At 56.2% G+C, this 22,058-nt stretch overlaps 1 protein-coding gene across 3 annotated transcripts; it reads right to left on the bottom strand.

Annotated features, from left to right (window-relative positions):
• Positions 1–400: 400 nt before the first annotated feature.
• On the bottom strand, positions 401–12,453 carry PGF (placental growth factor). 3 transcript variants are annotated; one of them, XM_004681687.2, is made up of 7 exons: positions 12,063–12,453; positions 10,817–10,859; positions 6,271–6,467; positions 5,797–5,873; positions 3,937–3,966; positions 3,772–3,834; positions 401–1,133 (listed from the first exon to the last, which is right to left on the bottom strand). In XM_004681687.2, exons 1-7 carry the CDS (start codon positions 12,135–12,137, stop codon positions 1,106–1,108), a joined length of 513 nt encoding a protein of 170 aa, XP_004681744.1. In that variant the 5' UTR covers positions 12,138–12,453; the 3' UTR covers positions 401–1,105. The 3 variants fall into 3 exon arrangements, with proteins under 3 accessions (XP_004681744.1, XP_012579798.1, XP_004681745.1); XM_012724344.1 differs by having other exon boundaries at positions 10,817–10,856; XM_004681688.2 differs by lacking the exon at positions 3,772–3,834.
• Positions 12,454–22,058: the final 9,605 nt, after the last annotated feature.

The following is a 22,058-nucleotide window of genomic DNA, read 5'->3' as shown; positions in this document are numbered from 1 at the left end:
GGAGGAGAGCAGTGAATGATGGGGCTCAGCTCAAGCCCTGGGGCTAGGGAGGAGCACCTCAGAACCCCACTCACTGGGGTGCGGAGGGCTGGGCCCTGAGCTGGAGGTGGGCAGGGGAGGGGGGAGAGGAAGGCAGCTGCTCTTAAATGTGAGGGTATTGGGGGGTGGCTGGCCCAGCACCCCCCAGCTTAAAGACGCATCTTGAGAGCTCTTCACCAGGGGATCTATGGGGCCCAGTGCGCCCTTGTGAAGCAGCTGGGAAGATGCTCCAGGCTGCAGCCAGAACAGGCGGGAGCCACCCTAGGGCGCCAGTGATTCCCTCTTGCTGTCCTGTTTCCTGTATTTCCTGCTGTGCCCGTGGTGGCGCCAGACACACCCCCTGGAGAAGCAGTTTCCAGACTAGAATACTTTATTCAAGAGAAACTGGCTTGGCAGTCAGACAGCCATGGGGGGTGGGCAGTTTGTTCCGCGTCCAGCTTGGGGCCCGCTCTTTGCCTGTGTCCCTGAGGGGGCATGATGGTGGTGCCGTGGCCAGAAAGAACAATGTCCCAGCACAAGCAGTGGCAAGATGTGAGGAGAGACCAGAGGGGATGAGGGGTGGTAGAGGCCCCCAGGCAACGACTGTTCTCCAGAGCTGAACATTCTGGTCTCAGGGCGCAGGGCAGCCAAGAGGGGGAGGTGGACAGACCTTCCAGCCCACCTGTTCCCCGCCCAGCCGGACTCCCACAGCCAGGGCTGCTGGAGGGCAGAGCCCCAGCCAGCAACGCGAGTTGGGTCCCCCTCTCCTTCTCTCTCTGGCTCTCTGGAGACCTGTGGGGTTTCTGGGGCCTGGCCTGCCCGTCACAAAGCCACAGGGCCTACTTCTTCCCCAGCTGAAGCGCACGCGGTATGTGGCTGCCTTCTTTCTTTCTCTCACGTTCTGTTTAAGGCACAGAATTCCTGAGGGTCCTATGCCTCCCTGCCCCTCAGCTTGGAGGGAGCGAGTCATTCAGCAGGGATACAATTGGCTAATAAATAGAGGACAGGTGCCCGCAGGGAGGTAACTGAGAGTGTGACGGTAATAAATACACGAGCCGGGTGTGGGGTCTCTCCTCCGTGGGGCTGGTTACCTCCGGGGAACAGTGTCACCGCACCTGCCAGAGACCAAGCACAGAGAAGGGGTATCAGTCTATGTCGGAGGGGGAGCCCTGCAGAACAGACCCTAGGAAGCCCAGGCAGGGCACGGGAAGATGGCAGCACCCAGCCTTCTCCTTGCACTGAAGCCAACATGAAGCCGGGAGAGCGCTCACCTGGGCCTAGCCCTACCTACGCACCAGTTCACCTTAGAATACCGGTGGGGGAAAGCACTGTTTTTACCATCCTTATACAAATGAGCAAAGGCTCAGAGAGGTTAAGAAACAGCCCAAGGTCACACATCTAGTCTGGTACAGAGCCAGTCTCGAGCCCTGTCTGCCTCCCTGCAGACATGGTCTGGCACCTGCGATCTGGGCCGCAGTCTGCCAAAGGGCCACAGGTACAGGAAGGTGTATGTGAGTATTGATGGCTATAAGTAACCTGTTTTCAGGCCCTCATGGGCTCCCCCAAGACTATCTGTATGAGAATGCTGCTTTCCACTAGCTTGCTCCACTTTAGCTCATTTCAAATCCCACGACAGCCTTTCCTCCTAGTAACAGCATGGGGTGGTTGGCTGGACACTGACTAAAGAGCAATTCAAAATATTGGGATAGACACCGAGAAAGGAAATAGGCAGATGACTGGGCAACCGAGACTTCTGCAAGTCAGGTGGTTTCCAAGTCTCCGTTTTCAACAAAATTGAAGTGCTTGGCCCAACTGTCAGTTGATGTCATCAGAAGTGTTTTTTGTTTCCAGATCACCTTGTGGGTTTTCTGGGACAAATAACTTGGAAGAAGTTCAAATGACGGAGGAGGAACATTCACCCCATTTAGTTATCTATGGGCCATGGTTTTCCAGCCTTCTAACCTATACAAGTAGGTAAACAGAAGTGGAATTCGTGCCGAGTTCCATCTTAGTGCTGGCAGGAGAGAACAGTCACAAACAGGTTCGTGACTGATTGTAGCGGTAGCCATGCAGCTCGTTGGCTGAGCGCACTTTATCCTGTCTCGCATTGATCCAAACGTGACCTACTCGCGCTGTTTGACTACTACTCTCATTACTGTGATGATTCACTTCAGGAGAAAAATTCAATTCCTAATTTCATACTTATAGGACATTTAAAATAATCCAGATTCATGGTTGTGGCTAGTAAAGATGTCAAGGCAGGCCCTCCCTGGTGGCGCAGCGGGTTAAAGCACAGCACTGAGAAGCTAAAGCCACTTCCGCATGAGTTCGATTCCCGCCTGCCCCGGAGGTGACCACATGGCGTGGCAGACCTCTCCTGACCCGCCTGCTGCTCCCCTCAGCAGTGTACTTCGTAGATCTGCCTGTTCTGCTCCCCACTCTGTCTCTGGTGAAGCCTCTCACCACCCCTAAGCCTCTGGCCTGTACCCCAGTTCTGTATGTACAAATAAATCTTTAAAAAAAAAAATGACAAGGCAACAAATAAAGGAATTTTGGACATTCAATGTGCTACACTAGACTGAAATTCTTGGGGAAATGAACTAGAGACACAAGTTCAAGGAAAAAAGAAGCAATGTAAATATGCACCTATTAGCAGAAGGCATTTGTGTATTCTTTTTGCTGCTGTTCTTCAGTTTTTAAAAAGTGGATGGTGGCCACACTGGAGAGCTCTATCATGGCTTTATGTTAAAACATTAATATTTAAAACACACCAGAAATTCGATATTTCAGCAACTTTCAATTATGATGAAAAAAATTCAACATCAACTTAAAAATGAGCAAGGTGGCCCATGGATGTTTTTAATTCTTTCTGAAGATTCCCAAATGAGGCCACTAACCTGGCAGATAGGACACGGCCCATGGGGGTGTGGGGGGAGCCCCGTGTTGACTACACCGCCATTGCCACCCCGTCACTGCTTGGGCCCTGGGTGAGGAGAGGGTCCGTGTGCCTAGGCCTCCCGGTGACCAGTTTCCCCAGAACCCCATGCCTTAGAGGAGCCAGGTGGGGGTCTCTGCTCATGGAGGGGCCAGCTAATGGCCACCGACCTGGGTCAGCTCAGCCTGAAATGGCTTCCTGGACACTTGGGCCATGAAGGGGGACCCTGGTGTGGCTGCTCAACTGTGCACGTGAAATAGTTTGCTTTTACAGTTTACTCACATTGGGCTTTCCCTTCTCTAGTACTCTCCCCCCATACTCAGGCCTCATGAATTCCAAGCACCCCCAAGAAGGGCAGGGAGAAGAGCGAAGGAGGAGGAAGCAAGTGGACCCCAAGACCCCCTGGGAGGACAGGGACTGGAATGCTGGCCTAAGAGCCAGCGGGGGTTGCCTTCCTAGACTTTTCATCACCAACTGGAAACGCTGCAAGAGCAGAGAGCTTGTGGGCTTGTGGGCTTGGTCAGCGAGTCCTGGCCCACAGTAAGTGCTTGGTAAGTCTGCACAAAGGCTGAGCTCAGTGGGCCACCTCACTTCTCATTCTGCACAGAGTTGACCTGACTTGTGGAGAAGGCCGCTAGAGGCTCAGGGCTGAGACGGTCTCCTGGGCCTAGGGGCCCTAGGGGCGCTCTCTATACTGCACCCCAGGGCTTCCTTGCTGGCCTTGCTTCCCCTTCCCCACCGCTGACCCTGTTGGCAGGTCTGGCACGCCCCTCTGGCCCAGCCTCCTTGCCATCCCTGGCCCCACCCCGTGCACTCACAGGTGGCAGTCTGTGGGTCTCTGCTTCTCTCTCTTCCTCTTCCCCCTGCCCTTGGGTCTCCTCCTGCAATAAGCCAAAAGCGTCAGGACCAAGCAGCTGGGGGCCCTCACGCTAGGACAGGGGGCAGGCCCAAGAATTGCCTGGAGCCCCAGCCAGGCCACTTACCTTTCTGGCTTCATCTTCTCCCGTAGAGGCCTGGAGAAAACAGAGAGAGGGGCAGAGGAAATGAGGAAAGAGGAAAAGAGGGGCTCCCGCTACCCTCCATCTCCCCTCCCCGGTACAAGGTCTTACAGCTGGTGCTGGCGCCACTAGAGGGCAGCATGGAGCTAGCGAGGGAGAGAGGGCCAGCCCTCCCTGGCCTGAGCTTCCCCTCTCCCGGCCCTGGTGACCCCTCTAAGGGAGGCGCACATCCCCTCTTGGAACACCCCTTCATACCCTTCTGCATGCCTCAGCCTCTCGGCATCAAACCTGGGGTCTGCTTTTCTCCTTTCACGGCCATCCTCTGCCTGCCCTTCCTGCCAGGCTGCACCCAGGGAGTTTCCCCCAGGATGGAGAGTGAGGGGCAAAGCCTGAGGAGGCTGGCGGCCAGCTAAAGCTGCCTGTCAGGACACAGCTGTCACCCTGCTGTGAGGATATGTAGAGCTGCAGGATGGCAGGGGGGCGGGGTGGGCATTAGAGGGGAGCACAAGCCCCCCCCCACTCCAGGCATGCCCTGGCTCTGTCTCTGGGGCTGTGGCTGTGATCCCAGAGTGAGAAGAAAGGTGTCCCTGTTGCCCGGCCAGTTGGAAGGGGACAGAACCTCTGTCTTCCCTGGGAACAGTATGGTAACAGTTGACTTTGGGGCCAGAGAATGCTGCTCTAGGTGGGTTGTCTCCCCAGGAGTCAGGGCAGAGTACCAAGGCCCCTTGGGACTGTCTGTCATGTCTCTTCCAACTCGGGCAATTCGAGGACACTCGCGGATGCTCAGTCTGCTTGTCCCACTGGAGTGTCTGTGAGGGCAAAGGTGATGTGAAAGGTGAAAGGTCACTGTCTGGCCATGTGCTGGGGGTGGGAGGACATTCATTACTAAGCTATTGTTATAGGTCTAAGCCCTGGGAGAGAGGGGAGGGAGCAGAGAGGAGGGAGCCCAGAGCCCCAAAAGGACAGCCAGAGCCCTGGACACCCGCAGGGCAAAGCCAGGCAACACTGGGGCTCCCAGACAGTGTGGAGCTGGTCATGAAAGGTGGCATGGACAAGTTTAAGGGTTAGAAGACCTGTGACAAGTCATGTCATTGAACCAAGCCTCAGTTTGCCCATCTCTAAAGAGGGGGCGATGACAGAACATACCACTTAGGGTGGTGATGAGAACAGGGGTGTTGGGTGTCTAGCTCACCACTGTGTCCCAAGCGGCACTGCCTGGCATGCAGCAGGTGCTCGACTAATGGTTGTTGAATGAATGAGAAGACACATTTAAGGGCCTAGCATGGGGCTAGGCAGAGTGCATGCACAGTAAATGGTCATCTTTCCCCCTCTCCTGGCTCCACGACAGGGCTTGGGGCCTCCAGTCTAGGGCTTTCCTCATGGCCCAGGCGAGCTCTTCCTGGAGTCTGGCTGGCAGTGCCAGGCCTGCTCTCCTGGTAACCCTTGTGCAGAGGGTCCAAATGGGCTGCACTGCTGGTGAGGTCAGAGGCGCTGCGGGGTAGGGTGTGACTTTAAAGAAACCTCCCTGCACCCTCGCACCTCTGCCTCTGCCCCCCCCTCTCCGAGAGGGGATCCCCCCCACCCCCGACTGCTGCTGGCATCTGGGAGGGATGCAGGCTTCTTCCACCCATGATGTCTCAGCGGCTGTGCTCCAGGCACTGGCACCACCTCCCCAGGCAAAACTGATGGGTGCTACTCCCTTGGTCCCCAACTTCTCTGGTGTCCCTCAGTCAGGAAGGAAGGACAGCCTGCAGCAAGGACAGGATGAGCAGCCGCTTGCACTTGAGCAGCAGCTTGAACTCGGGTGCCAGGTGCACAGCCTGCCTGCCTCGCCCCAGGACCTACCTGCACTGGCAGCGCACGTGCTGAGAGAACGTCAGCTCCACGTAGGAGGGCGGGTCCCCAGAGCGGATCTTCAGGAGCTGCGGAGAGGTTGGACAGCTGGATCAGTGCTTGAGCGGCCAACATTCCTCTACTCTCCCCGTGGGGGAAGAGGCGATGTGTGTCTGTGAACTTGCCGGAGCACACCAAGTGCTCCTGGTGCAAACAGGGCTTCTCCATTTCCTTTCCCACCTCGGCCAGCTAGCCTGGGACTTGGGCTAGCGCTAAGCTAGAGTGAGAGAGCAGGCACCAAGCCAGGGGGCAGGCGGGGCGGGCAGGAGGGAGGGCCCTGTACCCGGCTGGTAAGGGATGGGCTCTGTGGTGAGAATTCCAGGCCTGTATGCCGCCTGCCCTCCGCCCTTCTCCAGGTCCTTGCTGGTGGCCAGGGCCGTGGCCGCTTGGCAGGGCAGCCCCAGGGCGGAGAGAGCCACTCCCTACCTGCATGGTGACGTTGGCCGTCTCCACCGGCACACAGTGCAGGTTCTCATCCCCGCAGCAGCCGGTGCAGCGCAGCAGGGAGACGCAGGACGGGCTGAACATGTGCTCCACCTCACTGGGGAACTCGGCCACGATGTCCACCAGCCTCTCCAGGGCCCGGCAGTAGCTGCGGCCCCACACTTCCTGGAAAGGCACCACTAGGGGAGGCACAGACAGCGGGTCAGGCCGGAGGGAGCCGGAGCCCCGGCCCTGGCGCACTGCGGAGCTTTTCGGGGTTCAGGCCGCGCCCGCCCGCTCCAGGAAGACCCCAACCTAGCTGAGCTCCCTCTGTCAAAGCTCCTGATGGGACCCTCTGGGACAGCTCCTCTGCTGAACAACCATCCCAGCGGAGTGTTCTCCCAGGGCCCGTGCTCCCTGCTCTGTTCTTTTAAAAGATTTATTTATTTGTGCATACAGAACTGGGGTACAGGCCAGAGGTGCAGGGGCGGTGAGAGGGTTCAGTAGCAATGGAGTGGGGAGCAAAACAGGCCGACTGATACACTGCAGAGGGGAGCAGCGGGTGGGCCATGTGGGTGAGCTCCGTGTGGGGATCGAGCTGGGGCTGAGGCGGCAGCTTACAGTGCTGCATCCTAACCCGCTGTGGCATGGCACGAGGGAGGGCCCCTTGCTGCTCTGTTCTTACCCTGGCACCGGCCTCTGCCTTGGTGCCCTAGTTGCTATGAGGACCATGCCCTGGCAGCTGCCCAGGCCCTCTGGATCTTCCCTAGGCCTAACCTGGCACTTCCTTCATCTTGGGGAATTTGCAGAAAAAAATCATTTCTGCTGAATGACTTGCAGAATCCCTCGGGGAGGGTTCACCTTCCCTTAGTCCCTATTTCTGGCACCACGCTGGGCTCATTCTTCTGCCTGCAGCCAAGGCTGCAGCCAGCAACATGCCTGCCCCACTCTCGCACCCAGCCTGATGGCATCACCATCATTCCACCTCTGGGCTCTTGCGCTCCTCGGTCTGAGGACTATGCTCCTTCTCCCTTCTCCTCTCTAACCCAACAACGCCTACCACCCATTTCTCAAGTCCCACCTCCCTGCCTCCCCTCTGCAACTTTCCCCTCTGTTCTAGATGAACATATGTTTCTCCTTTGAGCATAACCTGGCTCCGAGGGCTCATCTTATCTCCTTTAAACCAAACTGAGGCCCCGTGGGGGTAGAGACCCAAGTACCCAATAAACACAGGCCAAGTAATTACTGATCAATTAGATCATTGCGGATTTTCAGGGACATCCCTGACCCCCAAACATCTGGGTGATTGTGATAGGGGCCTTTTGGGGGCTGATCTGGCATCTCTCAAAAGATGATGCTTCTTAGAGGGGAGGCGGGGATCCTGGTCCCAGAGGCTCGCAGAAAGTGAGTAGCCAGAGCCAGAAAACCTGATTCTAGTCTTGATTCTATACTGGCTGTGTGACCTTGGGGAGGTCACTTAACTTTCTGGGTATATCCGTTTCCTCAGCTGGGGAGAAAGAGGGCTGGGAGTAGGTGGTTGCTAAGGTCTCTCCTGGCTCTGACATACGGTCTGTGGTTCTGTGCACAAAACCCGGCACAGCCTTGACTGTGGGCTGAGAAACAGCTCAGGCCCTGGGTCATCCTGCCCCACACCTGATGGCTTGCCCTCAGCTAGTGGGTCACCCCCCTGGGGCCCAGAAGCCTCTGCCCTGGAGTAATGTCTCACCTAGCAGCCCCTCACCTCCTTCCAAGCCCCTTCCTAGGAGGTAAAAGGGGACACTGAGCTTACAAGGATGTGAGTCTCAGGGTAATCTGTAGAAAAAATAAACTTCAGCCCTCCAGAGCTCCATGAGAACGACTGCAAGCTGGTGGAAAACACCAAGAGGCCGTGTGTCCACCTGGGCCCCCCTCCGAGGGGGGCCACGGAGGCAGGCAGCTGTGCTTATCGGGGTGTCTGCGGCTCCATTCTGCCCTGTCTGCCTAGGAGGCGCAAGAGCTGGGGTTGGGAGCGGGTCCAGATGCTTCCCCTATTTTACTTCACCAGGACATGGGACCTAAATGAAAAACAGGGCCCTCTCCCCACTGGCAGCCTCAGAGCCCAGGAAGACGCCTTTGCAGCGTGAAGTCGGAGGAAACACATCCCTCTCGTCAGCTCCGTGAGCACATGTTTAGTCTGAAATCTTCATGAGTGCTACAGAGCGCAATGCAGAGTGCTGTGAAACTCTGAACATTTAATCTCTGTCTTGGAAAACATAAATAACAGTGGCGGCAGCGGCAGCCACGAACACACCACCCTGGGCTCCAGTCCCTGCTCCGGGAGCGGCCATGGAGAGGACAGCAAGACAGAGAAGCGCCCCTTGGCCCCCACCCGGGGGGCAGGGTCTGCAGCTGAGCAGCGCTGGCCTGGGGTGGCAACACAAGAGTGGATTTCCTTTCCTCACCCACACCCCACGATGCAGAAGGCATCAGCCTACAGGGCCCAGACTCAGGGCCCTGAAGTCCACGGCTTTCTGGGCCACCACGTGGCCAGGCCACTGGGGGAGGCGAGGAGGTAGGTTAGCCCCGGTTCACCTGGCAGCCGCCAGGAAAAAGGGCAGATGACCCCTGGAGCTCCCTGACAGGGTGTGTGGGAGGAACAAAGCCTGCAGGGTGAGGGGCCAGCGGGGGAAAGGGGCCGGCTCCAGATGTGGGCCCCTCAGGAAAGCCTGGCTACTCCTGCGAGCAGCCAGACCCAGACCCGCTCCAGAGGCAGGGTGGGGTGAGAGGGAATGGAGACTGCGCTGCCTGGGCCAGGTGGCCCCACAAGGGCTGCTCCTGGCCACGAGCGGGGCTCTCAGTTCCCTCGCCAGCCCGGGGGTGAGATTCCTGCTCGCCTACCACCCAAGAAGGGAAATGTTTAATCCTGAGAGTAAGCTCCGGGGGAGGCCCCTCGAGGAGGGGCCAGCGCTGGGCAGAGCTGCTGGCCACCCGCCCGAGCCCAGCAGGTGTGCCTTCCATGGTCACTGGCAGGGCACCCAGCCAGCCTGTCCAAGGGATCCCCCATTCACGCCTGCTCAGCTGAGAGCCTTGGGAGGCCTGGTGCAGTACACCCAGACTCACATAGAATCGAGGGGTGCTGAGGCTTTGGGTGACCCCAAGGGCCTAACACTCAGGCTCTTCATCCATCAGGTAGGGAGAATCCCAATGCTTCGTAATGCAGTCTGTGGTCAGGACAGAATTCTAGTAAACGCCTAACACTGTCACCACGAATAGTGACAGTGAACATCATCATCATGGCTGTCCCTTGCACGGCGGTAGCAGGACCGGGTGGCGTTTTCAGATTTTGGTAACCTGGGGCCCCACCTCACTGTCCTTCCTCGGGCTACAATACAGCCGCCCCGATTGATCAGGCTGACAGATGAGCTGTCCTCATCAATCTGTACTTCCAAGCCTCCTCATCCCCACAGCCCCTGGGAAACATACATTCCTGTGTCTCCTCCATGGAGTCAGAGAACCTTACTTAACATGTAGTTGCGTGCCTCCATTTTACAGATGAGGACACTGAGGCTCTCACGTCTTGGGTAGCTATGGTCTGAACTACATACACTAAAGGCAGCAAAAAAAGGCCATGTGGGCAGTGGGCAGTGTGTCCTCCCCAGGTCCCAGGAAGAATAACATTGCGCCTGTTCCGGAGGGCAAGTGCTGCAGTCACTGGCCAGCTAAGCGCAGGTCTGCTCGCCCACCTCCTCGGTGCCCAGGGAGTCTGGGATTCAGGGCCAGGGAGGCGGCCGGCCGGCCGGCCACCGGAGGGTGTTCTCAGCTCGCAGAGGCTGTTGCTCGAGTGCGTGTGCACGCCCCTACGTGCTCCCTCTCCCACGGCACCGTGCGAAGCCTCGGCTGCGGTGTGTGGCCTCCCTGCACGTCTCGGGAGAGTCAGAGAGGGAGGAGCGAGGAAGGCGGCCTGGCATGGGCCTCCTGCACGTATGTCTCTTTGGCAAACGTCTCTCCCTTTGAAGATTCCCTCTTGATGCAACCCAGGATGGGGAGTAGAGGGCCCGGGAGGGCGCGACTCATGTTCTGTCTGTTTGTAATCAATGGAAAGGCCTGGTCAGATCCCTGCAGCTCTGCCAGGTTTGGGCTGCTGGGAAGGTCCCCTCACCCCTCCCTGATCTTCTCCTCCCTGATCCTGCTTGCCCAATGCTTTCAGCTCCCAGACCCCCAGTCTGGCCCTGGCACTCATTGCCTGCACTGTCCTCCAAGACTCCATCTGCCCCCTTACATCATGCTGGGAAGGGGGCGTGAGCCAACCCGATGAGCCCTCGCTATTCTGGCCCAGCTCCTGCTCTGAGTGCTGGGTGACCCTGCCCCAGGAATACACCTCTCTAGGCGTGAGTCACAGTGGGGGGATCTCTCAGGCCCTGCCGACTTCATCAACCAGGAGGTCAGCCAGCTAAAGGCTCTCTCCCAACGTATCACCCTGAGCCCACTTTTCATGTCAACCCCTTCCGGTCCTCTGCAGAGGTGGGAGGAGAGCGGGCGAGCACGTGCACACTCAGCCCAGCTGGCTTACCTTCCAACTCTGATGAGCCGTTCCCAGCAGCCAAGGCCCACTGCTGTGGACAGAAAAGTACAGAGATGAGAGGGACCACCCTGGGCCTTTGCGCTCGGGGAGCCCAGTGTTGGCAAGAGCAGCAGCCCCTCTGAGCCCCTTCCCACCTGCTGCACACACTCTGCCTTGTCTCAGAGCTGCCTCCTTCCAGGTGCAAACTAACTGGACCCAGGGTGGGTCCAGCCCCTCTCGCCGGCCTCAGTTTCCTCATTTGGAAAGGGTGGGAGGCTCGAGGCTCTTGGAGATCCTTGACATTCTCTGTCTCAAAGAGCCTGTGATCCTGTGGGGTCTCCCTTCAGCCCAGCCCCCAGGCTGTCTGTCCCTGTGAGTCCTGGACAGCCCGCGTTGGCTGGGTGCCAGACCCAGGGGGAGGTGATCAGCTGGTGGGAGCTGAGGGGCTGCAGCGGGTGGGGTGGCGCCATGAGCTGGTACTTCGGGTAACATTACACCTCTGGCCAGCCCTGAAGCAGGAGGACAGTGGGTGGTGGAGCTCTTCAGCCAGAGAAGCTACCCAGCCGGCTCACGCTTGGGCTGGGGCTGGGGACTCCTGAGGCTGCAGGACAGCCCAGTGAGAAGGGAACTCACTGGCTTTGTCAGGATTTCACTGCCCATGCTGGCTCTGGGCCAGACTCACCCAGCTCCTGGGAAAAAAGGCTCCGTTCACTTCCCCAGGCCCTGCACTCAGGAGTTCTGGCTGCCCACCCAGGAAAGAGCCCCTCATCTTGCTCCCAGCCCACCCAGGAGTCAAGTCATGGGCTCAGCCTGGCGCACTGGTGGGGGCGGGGCCCAGCCTCCCCACCAATGACCTCTTCAGCTGGCTTCTCCTCCACCAGGCCAGGTCAGAGGTCCTGAGGGTGCCTGCCTGGTCACGGGCCTCGACCCTGATCACAAGGCCAGGGACCGGTCTGGGATTAGTGCAGAGATGCTTTTAGCAAAGCCACCAGGGCTCCAGAGGCCAGACAGGAAACCTCCCTCCCTTCCCTGTGGCTTCCCTGCCCCCACCAAGACAGACCCTGGGCTGGAGTCTGGGATAACCCAGCGTGAGATCTCTTTCCAGACAACCAGTCGTCCAGCCTGGCTCCTGAACAGCGAGTGGACATCCTGGGAGTGCCGCTCCCACAGTGGGTCTGTGACTTCAGAGCTGCCTACTTTGAGTGCTGAGGCTGGGAAGATAAGGAGACCACACCGGGGTGGTGGGGTGTCTTACCTTGGGGGGAACTGCGGGCAGCGCCAGCCCAGCCAGGAGCTGCAGGAAGCAAGTAAGCAGCCTCATGGCAGGCATCTTCTCAGACGTCCCAAATCAGGGGGCTCGGAGGGAAAACCACCATGCTCACCCCGCTGGGGGAGCCCTGACTCAGGAGGAAAGGAGCTGAATGGGGGCCCAGAGCCCCCCTCACTCCTGCCCCGAAGTCCCCGCCGGCGGTCCAAGCATCCTCTTGAAGCCCTGGGGAGTGTGGAGCCCGCAGGTAAGGCTGTGTCTGGGGAGCCTGATGCCGAGGTGCCGGACGTGGCGGGGCGTTGTGGTGTGGGGCTGGCGGGTCCCTGGGGAGGTTCCGTCGGGCGCCCCTGGCCACCTCAGGTCCTCTCGTGGGGTGAAGATGCAGTTTCCTCCTCGCAGAGCAGCAGCTCTCTGAGCTGATCAAGGGTGCGAGACCCAGTTTCAGCGGCTGGGGCGGGACTGAACGAGGCCCCGCCCACCGCGACGCGCAGGGAGCCCGGCGCGGACCTGGCGCGCTGGACTTCTCCGAGAAAGGGGCGCCTGGGGCCATACCCTTCCGCCCCGCCCGGTGGGCTAGTGAGCTCGGTGCCTGGGGCAACAGCCGACCCAGGCGTCGCCCGGTGCCAGCCAGTGGTGAGGGCTCACAGAGCTGCTCCCACTCGAGGTCAGCCGTCGCGTGGGACCGTCCAGGTGTGGAGCCCAGAGTCTGTGGACGACGAGAGCTGTCTCTGCGGATGCTACAGCCCAGGCGCCCAGGAAAGGTGGTACTCTGGCCCTTAGAGGGCCATCTCTGCCCTCCTTAGCAGTGAAAGGGTTAGAAGTCCCATTTTATAGATGAAGAAATTGAGGTTCGCAGAGTGGTTGTATGTGCTGTACAGGCATAGACGCTCTCAGAATGTATGTGTGTGTCAGTGTGAGTGCGTGTGAGTGTAACTGCCACACAAACCCAAGCCATGGAACTCCAGAACTGCGTCTGCACCATGCACACCCCCTTGACTGGGCACTCAAGCAGCAGAGAACTTTGCTGTGGGCAGCCACCGGCGGGGTGTCCAGAAGGACAACCTCTTGCGGGAAGCAGTTTTCTTAAGCTCCCCTGCGAGGCCAGCACTTAGGTTTTGGAGAGTGGCCTTCACAGCACTTCCTGGCTGCCCCAGGAGGAGAGGGAAAGGCTGCTGTGAAACAGAGGTCTGTCACAGGAGTCTAGCTTCATGGGTTGAGCTGGGGCTGGTGGTTGGCTCTGGGGGAGGAGGGAGGCAGCCCCTAGCCCGCGCATTCCAGCTAGCAGCAGAGAGGGCAGGGCGGCCCTGGCTCTCACCCCAGTGACCTCTGTGTCCGCTGCCTGCCTGCCTGCCTGCCCACCCACGTGGGGCTGCCAGAGGTGCTCCCTTCCTGCCTGGCCAGCCCCAAGCCTGGAGGTCTTAGAGCCAGGGGCCAGTCACTGGCCAGCTAAGGGGGGGCTGCAAAGAACTTTCTGATGAGCTCCAACATGCTAGGGCTTGTAGGGCAGACAGGCTCTTTCTGACTCAGGGTCATGGTGAAGGGTGTCTGGACCTCGCTCTGAGTGTGTATGGGGGTGAGAGCTGTGTATCTAGTTAACATGTGCCGGTGTTTTTGTGTGCCCTTATTTTGGAATGGGATTTGTGTAGTGGGCTTGGATGTGCATTGCACTTACGTGTTTTTAAGCATCTGTGTATCTAATTAACATGTGCCGGTGTTTTTGTGTGCCCTTATTTTGGAATGGGATTTGTGTAATGGGCTTGGTTTGTATTGCAGGTACATGTTTTTAAGTATCTATTTTGCAAATGTTTGTCTATTGCCGAATGCTTTGAACACTTCAGCACTGGGCATGTTTTCCAATAATCATATATATATATAGGATACATATCTTGTGTACGTGCATTTGGTAGTCATTCTTTCATTCCACAGCACAATGTTTGAATTCTCTGATGCTCCGGGCACTGCCTCAGGTGCTGGAAATTCCCCTGCAGACTGACCGTCTACGTGTGGAACAGGTGACTGGGGCTGGCACACTGTCACGGCTCCCCATCTGCAGAGTGAGCTCCATACCCAGTTATTTGTTGTTTGTGATTCCTACAAACACACTTCAGTCTTTGAACTCTGGTTTGTTGGGTTGTGAGGTAAATTAGTGAGGGAAACTAGGGGCAAAACCAGTAAATCTTTGGATTTTCCATGGTTAGATTGACATTTACTTGTGTCATGACTGGCCTAGGGCGGGGTGCTGGAGCGCTCTGCCCTGAATGGTGACTCCCGTCCTAATCAACCAGATGGTCTCAGTTAACTTCCTTTAATTCTTCCACAGAAGTGGGAATAATGACAGTCCTTGCCTCAGAGGCAAGGATTGATAAAGCATCTGGGGTGTGGGAAATGGTAGCTGTTGGGCATGACTTCTAACCTACTTTGGATTCCTACTAACGCTAAGTAATAGTAGCAGAGTCCTATCCATCATGGACACCCTAAGAAAATAAAAATCTTATGCCTCTGCCATTTGCAGAGGAACAAAAGGATGGAGGCTGTGTGCAGGCACACGCATGCATCCTTTCACTGTTACCATCTAGGCCCTGACTAGCATAGAGGTGAAGGAAAAGGTGGAGTCAGTGGTCACCATTTGATATTTAGCTGCTTATCACTGCAGTCATTTATTATGCTGGGAAAAGAACTGTTATTTATTGAACACCTATTATGTGCCAAGCAATGTGACTGGTGCTTGAAACATTTCAATTCATTGAATTCTCAGAACGACCCTACAACCCAGTGAGATGAGTCCCATTTTGAAGATGGGAAAATGGAGGCACAGAAAACTTAAGTTTTTTGCCCCTGGTCATTTAGCTACTGAAGAAGGAACTGAGATGAGGATTAAGCCAAGTCTTTCCAGTGAGCATCCAGATCCAGTGAGCATCTGCCAACCAGATTGCAAGACGGTATAGGTCATGGGTCTTCCCCTTCTTGGAGCAATATGGGTTCTTGCCAGACTCTGAATGGTGTACTTGTGGGAGGGCAAAGCCCTCACACCAGGCCTACAGCTGACCCTGCCACAGGAAGTCAGGCAAAGACAGGGGTACACCAGGGTCTAGGCCTAGAAGCATTGTTGGGGCCATGTCGAGAGTCACCTGAGCAGCCCCCGCCAGGCTGCGCATCCAGCCCTGAGTATCATAACTGCCCCTTTCTCAGCCTGTAAGAGCAAAGAGAGCACTTAGTCGCCCTTAGACCCCTAGCACCTGGTGTGGTGCCTCAGCATATCGTCGAGGCTTACTGCATATTCCTGGCATTGGGCCAGTCCTCCCGGGAAACAAGCACTCCTCTTTCGACAGGGGAAATGTTCTAAATCTACCCATCTTCTACTCCAGTGGCTTTTAGCTTGCAGAGGTAGTCCACTTAGACCCCATGCTCAAGACAACTTGGGTGGGCCTCTCTGGTGGGGCTGAGTGTGGAAGAACAACCTCCCGTTACTGTGTAATCATGCCTTGGTCAGTCACCACAGCCCTGCCAGCCCCCCAGGGGACAAGGTTCACGCCTTGGGCCAGAGACCAGAACCCAGTGGGGGGCCTGGGGTGGAGCTGGGTTGGAAGGGAGACAAGAGGCGTGCTCATGGGTGACCAAGTGGTTCCCAGAGTGGGAAGGAAACAAGATGGCACCCGGCACAAGGGCTGCGAACCAGAGAGGCCAGGCGAGTGGCCCGAGGCCTTGTCCAGGCCTTTGGGGCGACGTGTCGTCACCAAAGGATGGAAACCTGTACTTTGGGAACTTGGCAGCCGGGGCTGGGTTTTTCGTGTTTTCTGTAATTATTTCCCTTTTGTTCTCCCTTAGTATTTAGTAAAGCCTTTTGTGAAAATGCCAGCTGGTCTCAGCTGTGCTAAGAGGAATGACAAAGGAGTACTCTGTGTGTGCTCAGCCTATGCTTTAATGGAGGGACCTGGCTTAGTGGTGGCAGCAAAGTCAAGGACCACAACAGCCCAAGGAGGCCAGTGCCCTGTATCCAGCAGCCTCTCTGAGTTTCCTGGGGGGCCCCTCCAGGCCCCAGTCCGGACATTATTGAAATTAGAGAGGCTGAAGGACTAACAGGTCATGGTTGCTCTGAAGGACGGCTTTTGTTCTAGCCCCAGGAGTGTTCGAAGTTCTTGAGACATCCAGAGCCCTGGCACCTGCAGGGCTGGGGCTGCCCAACCTGGGCAGAGATGGGGGAAGGTGGAGGGGCCAGTCTTCCCAGTTGGAGGCTACTTGGCTAGCTACTGTCCTAGAGTCAGCCTCGTGAGCGGGCACCATAGTTGCTTCCCCTTCTTGCCCTCACGGGACCCAGAATACTCTGCCTGTCCCTTCACAACTTTCGGACTCTCCACATCCTTATTTCCTGTGACGACGCCCCCCCTTCTCCTTCCAGCCCCTCCTCAGCTGCCTGGTGAGAGGGGCCGGTTAGGCCTTCCTCCTCAGGAACAATCGCCCCTTTCTCTCTGTTTTGTAAGTGATATGGCGAGGAGAGGAAGCTATTTGTAACTAATCGACTGTGATGTGGAACTGAGCTTTCTGAGAACTGGAGAGCCCGCCAACAGCTCGAGGCTGCGACAGCTGGGTGGCTGGGGATGGCAGGTCACCCTTCTCCTCCCCCATTCTGCTGGGGAGGCTGGGGATGAAGGTGGGTCCTTCCTAAGCCCTGCCTCCTCTGGGCCAGGCTCTGTGCTCCACAAGCACTCTGTGGGACACCCACCTTCGCGGCAAGCATTGTACCCTTATTTCAGCCAGGGATTGCAGAGAGGAGACAGCAGAAAGGCCCAGCTGAGGCTGTGTGAGGAGGCCCTTTGGGCAGGGATTAAGGGCCTGCCTTCTGCTACCTTTGTGACCTGGAGCAGCAAGCCTTTCTGGCTTTCTCACTCGCTCCCACGTGGCTGTGTGGTCTACAGTGTGGAGCTGATCACACTGCACAGCCCCTGGCAAATGCCCCTTTGCTTGCTACGATCACTTTCTGGATAAAGGTGAGCTAGATTACCTCCACCCAGCTTCAAGCTCAGGCCACCATGGTCACCAGGAGGAGGTCTCCATGGTCACCATGGAAGAAGGCAAAGCTTCTGGGTCATTCCTTCGCCCTCTGTGGGGTGGAATCAACCTGCAGTGGGCCTATGCCATAAAGTGGGGAGTTTGGGAGAGAAGAGCGCGGCCACACCTATGGGCCCCTTTTCTGTTTCACACAAGGAGACAGGCTCTTCCTGCTACAGGAGATCACAAGCCAGGGTGCGCTAGCATCCAGAGATGCAGCGTGAAGGTGCAGAGCACCCAGATGTGAAGTTAGGGGGGATGATGCTGGTGTGTGGGGGCAGGTGGAGGTGTAAAATAAATATTGAATCTCCTGAGCCTGGGACTCCTGGCCATCCCTTTCCCCAGGGAGGGCGTCCACCTAGAAGGTGCAAGATTCAAGATTCCGTGAAAAAAAGAGGGAGGTGGATCCTTGAGTGAGGGCCTGAGGCTTTTGGGTAAGCCCTAATGCCCCAGCCATGTCTTTGGGGAGGCAGTCGGACAAAAATCTTTTCCAATGGAAAAATAAACGTAATGCTTGCTTTCTGGGTAACTGAAGACTTCCCTGCGCACCTTCCCTGGGGAGGCTGGGAGGCAGGGGCCATGTCTTGAGAGGTGGAGAAGCACCCGCCCTGCCCCTTACACTGGGGACACCGTGTCCAGAGACTGCAGCATCTGGGGAGGCAGCCAGCTGTGCTGAAGACGTCACCAGTGTCCCGAAGCTGGCAGTGGGACGCAGGGCCTGGAGTCTCCAGTTGGCACTCATCCTCAGGCCGAAGCCCAGGCTGTTGAGGGGCTTCTGTTTTCATCAGGAATGACGTTGTCTCTGTTATGGGTCAAAAGGTCAGTGGAAACAGTATAGACTAAACATCTCATAATGGGAGCAGTGTGGCTCGGGGCGAGGATCCCTAAGAGGGCCCGTATCTGTTCCATTTTAATGGCATCCCTGGGAGAATTAGCAGGGTGAAGTTGTCATTCTGCACCCCAGGAGGGGCCCAGGCCAGACTGCTGAATCAGCAGGAAGATGGTTGTGGGCGGAGGGCGGGTAGGAAGGAGCTGCGTCTTCTGTGGCACCTCATTCATTCAGCCCTGCACCACGCCAGCCCCTGGACTCACTGCTGAGGACACCAAACAATGGGGTTGGAGCTTCCAGGCCAGCGTGGACGGCTTGGCGTTGTCTTAATGCCAAGTCTGTGCCAAACTAAAGCCTCCAGGACCTCTTTTACAGACTCACTGTGGCAGGCAGGTGAGTGTTTGCGCTTTAGATGGCCTTCAGGTGTGTGACAGACAGAAGACTCCAGAGACTTCAGAAGGCCACAGAGGGCCTTGGGAAGACTCCACAGAGAGAAGAGAATGTGCACCATCTCCCCAGATGAGTGGAAGCTGATCAGAAACTGAAGGGCAGAGTGAGCGTTGTAGTTAAGGGGAAGCAGCTGGGTGAGGTCTGGACCGTGAGAGGAACACGGAGGAGTGTGGCGGGTTTGGGCTGGGCACGGGCTGTGTCTGGCTTGGAGGCTGGAAGAGAAGGCTGGGGGCAGATTGTGAAGTGCTTTGAAGGCCATGCCGCGAGTTCATCATTTATTCCAAGGACTCCAGGGAGCCATTGCAGGTCCTTGAACAGGAAACTGATATGACCAGATGTGCATTTTGGAGAAACAACTCAGAGCACGTGGAGGGCTTGAGTTAGAGACAAGAAAGTCAAATAATGTGGTTACCACAGAGCGGAGAGAGTGGCCTGAGTCAGGCCAGGGGCTGTGGGAAGAGACAGGACGGGATCCGTTTTTTTGGAGCTAGTTGCGCCTTATAACCAAGTTCTGTCCAACCTCTGTCCCTCTGACATTTGGGAAATCCTCTTAAAGGGAGGAGCACATCTTACGTCAAGCTTCTGCCTGGAACTCAGATTTGATGGTAGGCACTCTTGCAGTGAGCTAGGAAATCGGACCTCGAAACTCCTGCTTGGTTACCCCTCAGTCATGGCCTGCTCACCTCCAGAATTATTTTATGTGAGGGATAAATAAAACTCCATCTTGTTTAAGTCACTGTTATTTTGGAGTTTTCTGTTAACAAATGCTCTTCCACATTTTGCCTTAAAAAGGTGAGAAAATGTGTTCTACATTTGTACATGTGAGTTTCATAGCAAAAAAAAAAAAAAGAGGCTGCATTCTTCCCTGGCTTATCACTATTTCCTGGGAAGAATTGGGGCTCTCCCGTCCCTCCTCAGTTCAAAGCAGGAAGGGGGAGGCCACTGTTAAGGACACATATACTGTGGCCAGCTGAGCTGGACCTGCCTCCTAGTCCCTGCCCAGCTCCCATCTCCCCCCAGAGAGCACAGGAAAGAAACTGTGTTGGGGCAAGGGGTGCAGAAGGGTAGCCAGATTAGTTCCTCTTATGGTCGGATTCCCAGGGGTGGAGGAGACAGAAAGTCTAGTGGAGCCTTCAGCAGACAGACAGTGGACCTCCAGCTGGCCCCTCGGGCCCCAGGCTCTTCTATGAGTCAAAGAACACTTGGCTGCATCTCTGAAGATCCTCCTCTGCCTCCAGCTCCCCTCATCTTGGAGAAGAACAGGGGCCTGAGACTATGGCCCAGGAGGCCCCCGGGGCAGGATTGGCTCCCGCCTAGGCTATAATGAGGTGGGGGTGGGAGGGCATGGTGGGAGTGGAGATGGAGCCGTCTGGAAGCTGACTTCTGCAGTTTTACTCTAACTTTGCAGTTCTCGCTTTTGGTTAGCAAAGCTTTAGGGGAGTTCAATTCTCCCAAATTACAAATTGAATGCTCCAGATGACATCATATACCTTGACTCACTTCCATATCTTCCCTCCAGGAACCTGCAGGAGTTTCCTGGAACACACATTTACTGAGCACTTACTATGTGTCAGGTCTCATGCATACGTGTGTGAGCTCATTGCAGTCTCACAACACCCCCGAGAGCTGGCTTCGGCCCCGTTTTGGTGATGAGAATGATGAGGGCCAGATGGTTAAGTAACTTGCCTCAGGTCCGCCCAGTCAGTAAATGGCCAAGCTGAAACTTGAATGCTAGTCATGTGATTCCACTTTTGTGCTGACGTCACTGGGGAGCTCTTGTGGCAGGGGAGGCCTCGGCCTGAAGTCAGAGGGCAGTTTCCAGGGGGTCCCCATCTAATTGGGCTGTGAAGGAGGAAGCCAGTCCTTGGATACTCCCTTTCCAGTCCCCCTGCCATCCCCCTTCTCACCACCCTCTCTTCTCCTTCAGCCCTGACATGCCTCTCCTTCTTGTCTTCAGTTTTGGCTGATGGCACTCGAAAGGCTTGAGTGACATTGAATTTGTAATTCAACCATTAATCATATCATAATCCCTGGTCAGCCTGGTAGACATTTACTGATTCCAACCCCCTTTCACAGAGTCACGTGCTAAAAACCACCTTGTGAGGCAATCAAGTGTCAAGTGAGGTGCTGTGAGGACCTTGTCCAGGCAACTAGTCAGTGAGTGTAGAGTCAGGAGAAAATTCCGTTTCAGGCTCCACTGGCATCCTGGTATCCTGTGACAGCAAACCCTGTGTGTGACATGCGGCGTGATTGAGCTGAGAGGGTCACTCTCTGAGCCCTCACCCCTTTTTGAATGACACCTACCCTGGCCCAGGCCCTGTGCTGGGGACCAGGGAAGATCCCCAGGCCTGAGGCACATTCTTAGGTCACCTCTAAGACCCTGAGCCAGTGCAGCAATGTGGGGTGGGGGTGCGGAGTCTTGAAGAGTCATTTGAAGGGACCCTTCACCCCAGGGGTATCTACATCTCCCAGGGACCATGGTCTTTCATAACCATGTGTTGCATGTGTGATGTTTGTCCCATCTACACTATTATTGATTCATTTGCTTAGGTGGGTATTTTTTTCCTTAAAGAATATTTATAAAGGAGACTGTCCAGCACCACCTTACATAGGAAGGTTACTGTAAAAATTCAATTAAATGATAGCTGCATGGTAAGGGGGCGACTCTGAGCCCAGGCCAGTTCTCTGTGTTAAAAGGAGAGTCAGCAAGTGTTAATGAGGTGATGGGGACACGTTAGCCCTAAAGGAGGCTTTCTCCTTCTCCTTGACTGGGGAAGGACAAAAAGATTGGAAAGGTGACAATTTTCTCACTCCATGATTCAGTGTTATTAAAGACTAGTTGAAATCATCTTAACCACACCCCAAGTCGTCACCTACAGCCCAGCACTGTGGTCAGGGCAGGTGGGGGTCTCCTGGCAAGCTTGCAGGGCAATGAGAGAGGATCGTGGCAGCTTTTCTCTGAAAATGCTGAAAAGAGAAAGGTAGGTTTCTCAGTGCTGGTATATAGCTCTTTTTCCAATTGTAAAGAATTTTTGTTTGTTCTAAAGCATACAGTTTGTGGGACTGCCAGATCTTCAGGGAATGTCTCCTCTGTTGAGAGGCTGAAAAGCTCAGGTAGAGAAGATCCTGGCCCTTACACAAGGCCCTCCTGCAATTTCACAGTAAAGCACTGAGCATCACAGCGTGCTGAGCTGGAGGAGCTGAGGAGACATCCTGGGTGTCGAATCACCTTCCCTTGGGCTTCTCTCTCTTCCCGATTCCTACTGCTCCCACCTTGGAGGGCTCCAGAAGGACACAGGGGCACAGACACTCCGTGAGTCTACAGCTTGCACCATCTGCTCCCCAGCATCAACCCCCTCAGTCCCCGGCCTACCCAGACACAGCTCATCTGCTGCCCCCCACCTGGCGGGTCCTCCTATACCCTGCACCCCCTCATGCTCCAGACCCACAGAACCCCATTCCCAGGCTCTGCCCAGCCAGGCCTTTCCAGCTCAGGACTGGTTCCCGTGTCCAGGGACACGCTTCTCATAACGCACCTCGCACCTCGGCAAGTCTTCCTTTGCCGGGGACCTCCCACCTCTGACACTCAGAGCATGGCCATCCGAGCACCATCACTTTGTTTTAATGAAACAAAATATGCCCATTGTAGAAATGTAGAA

This window comes from Condylura cristata, unplaced genomic scaffold, assembly GCF_000260355.1.
Source record: "Condylura cristata isolate star-nosed mole 26May11 unplaced genomic scaffold, ConCri1.0 scaffold00013, whole genome shotgun sequence".
NCBI lineage: Eukaryota > Metazoa > Chordata > Mammalia > Eulipotyphla > Talpidae > Condylura > Condylura cristata.
Note: the sequence above shows the minus strand (reverse complement) of the source record. Positions and strands in the feature narration are given on the sequence as shown.

Bases quoted from the DNA above. Each gene is read 5' to 3' on its own strand.
- PGF (XM_004681687.2), bottom strand. From the start codon at position 12,137: ATGCCTGCCATGAGGCTGCTTACTTGCTTCCTGCAGCTCCTGGCTGGG. The intron at 3,835-3,936 runs GTAAGTGGCCTG...GGCTTATTGCAG, and splicing joins GAGAAGATGAAGCCAGAAAG to GAGGAGACCCAAGGGCAGGG. The intron at 1,134-3,771 runs GTGAGTGCACGG...GGTCTCTGGCAG, and splicing joins AGACCCACAGACTGCCACCT to GTGCGGTGACACTGTTCCCC.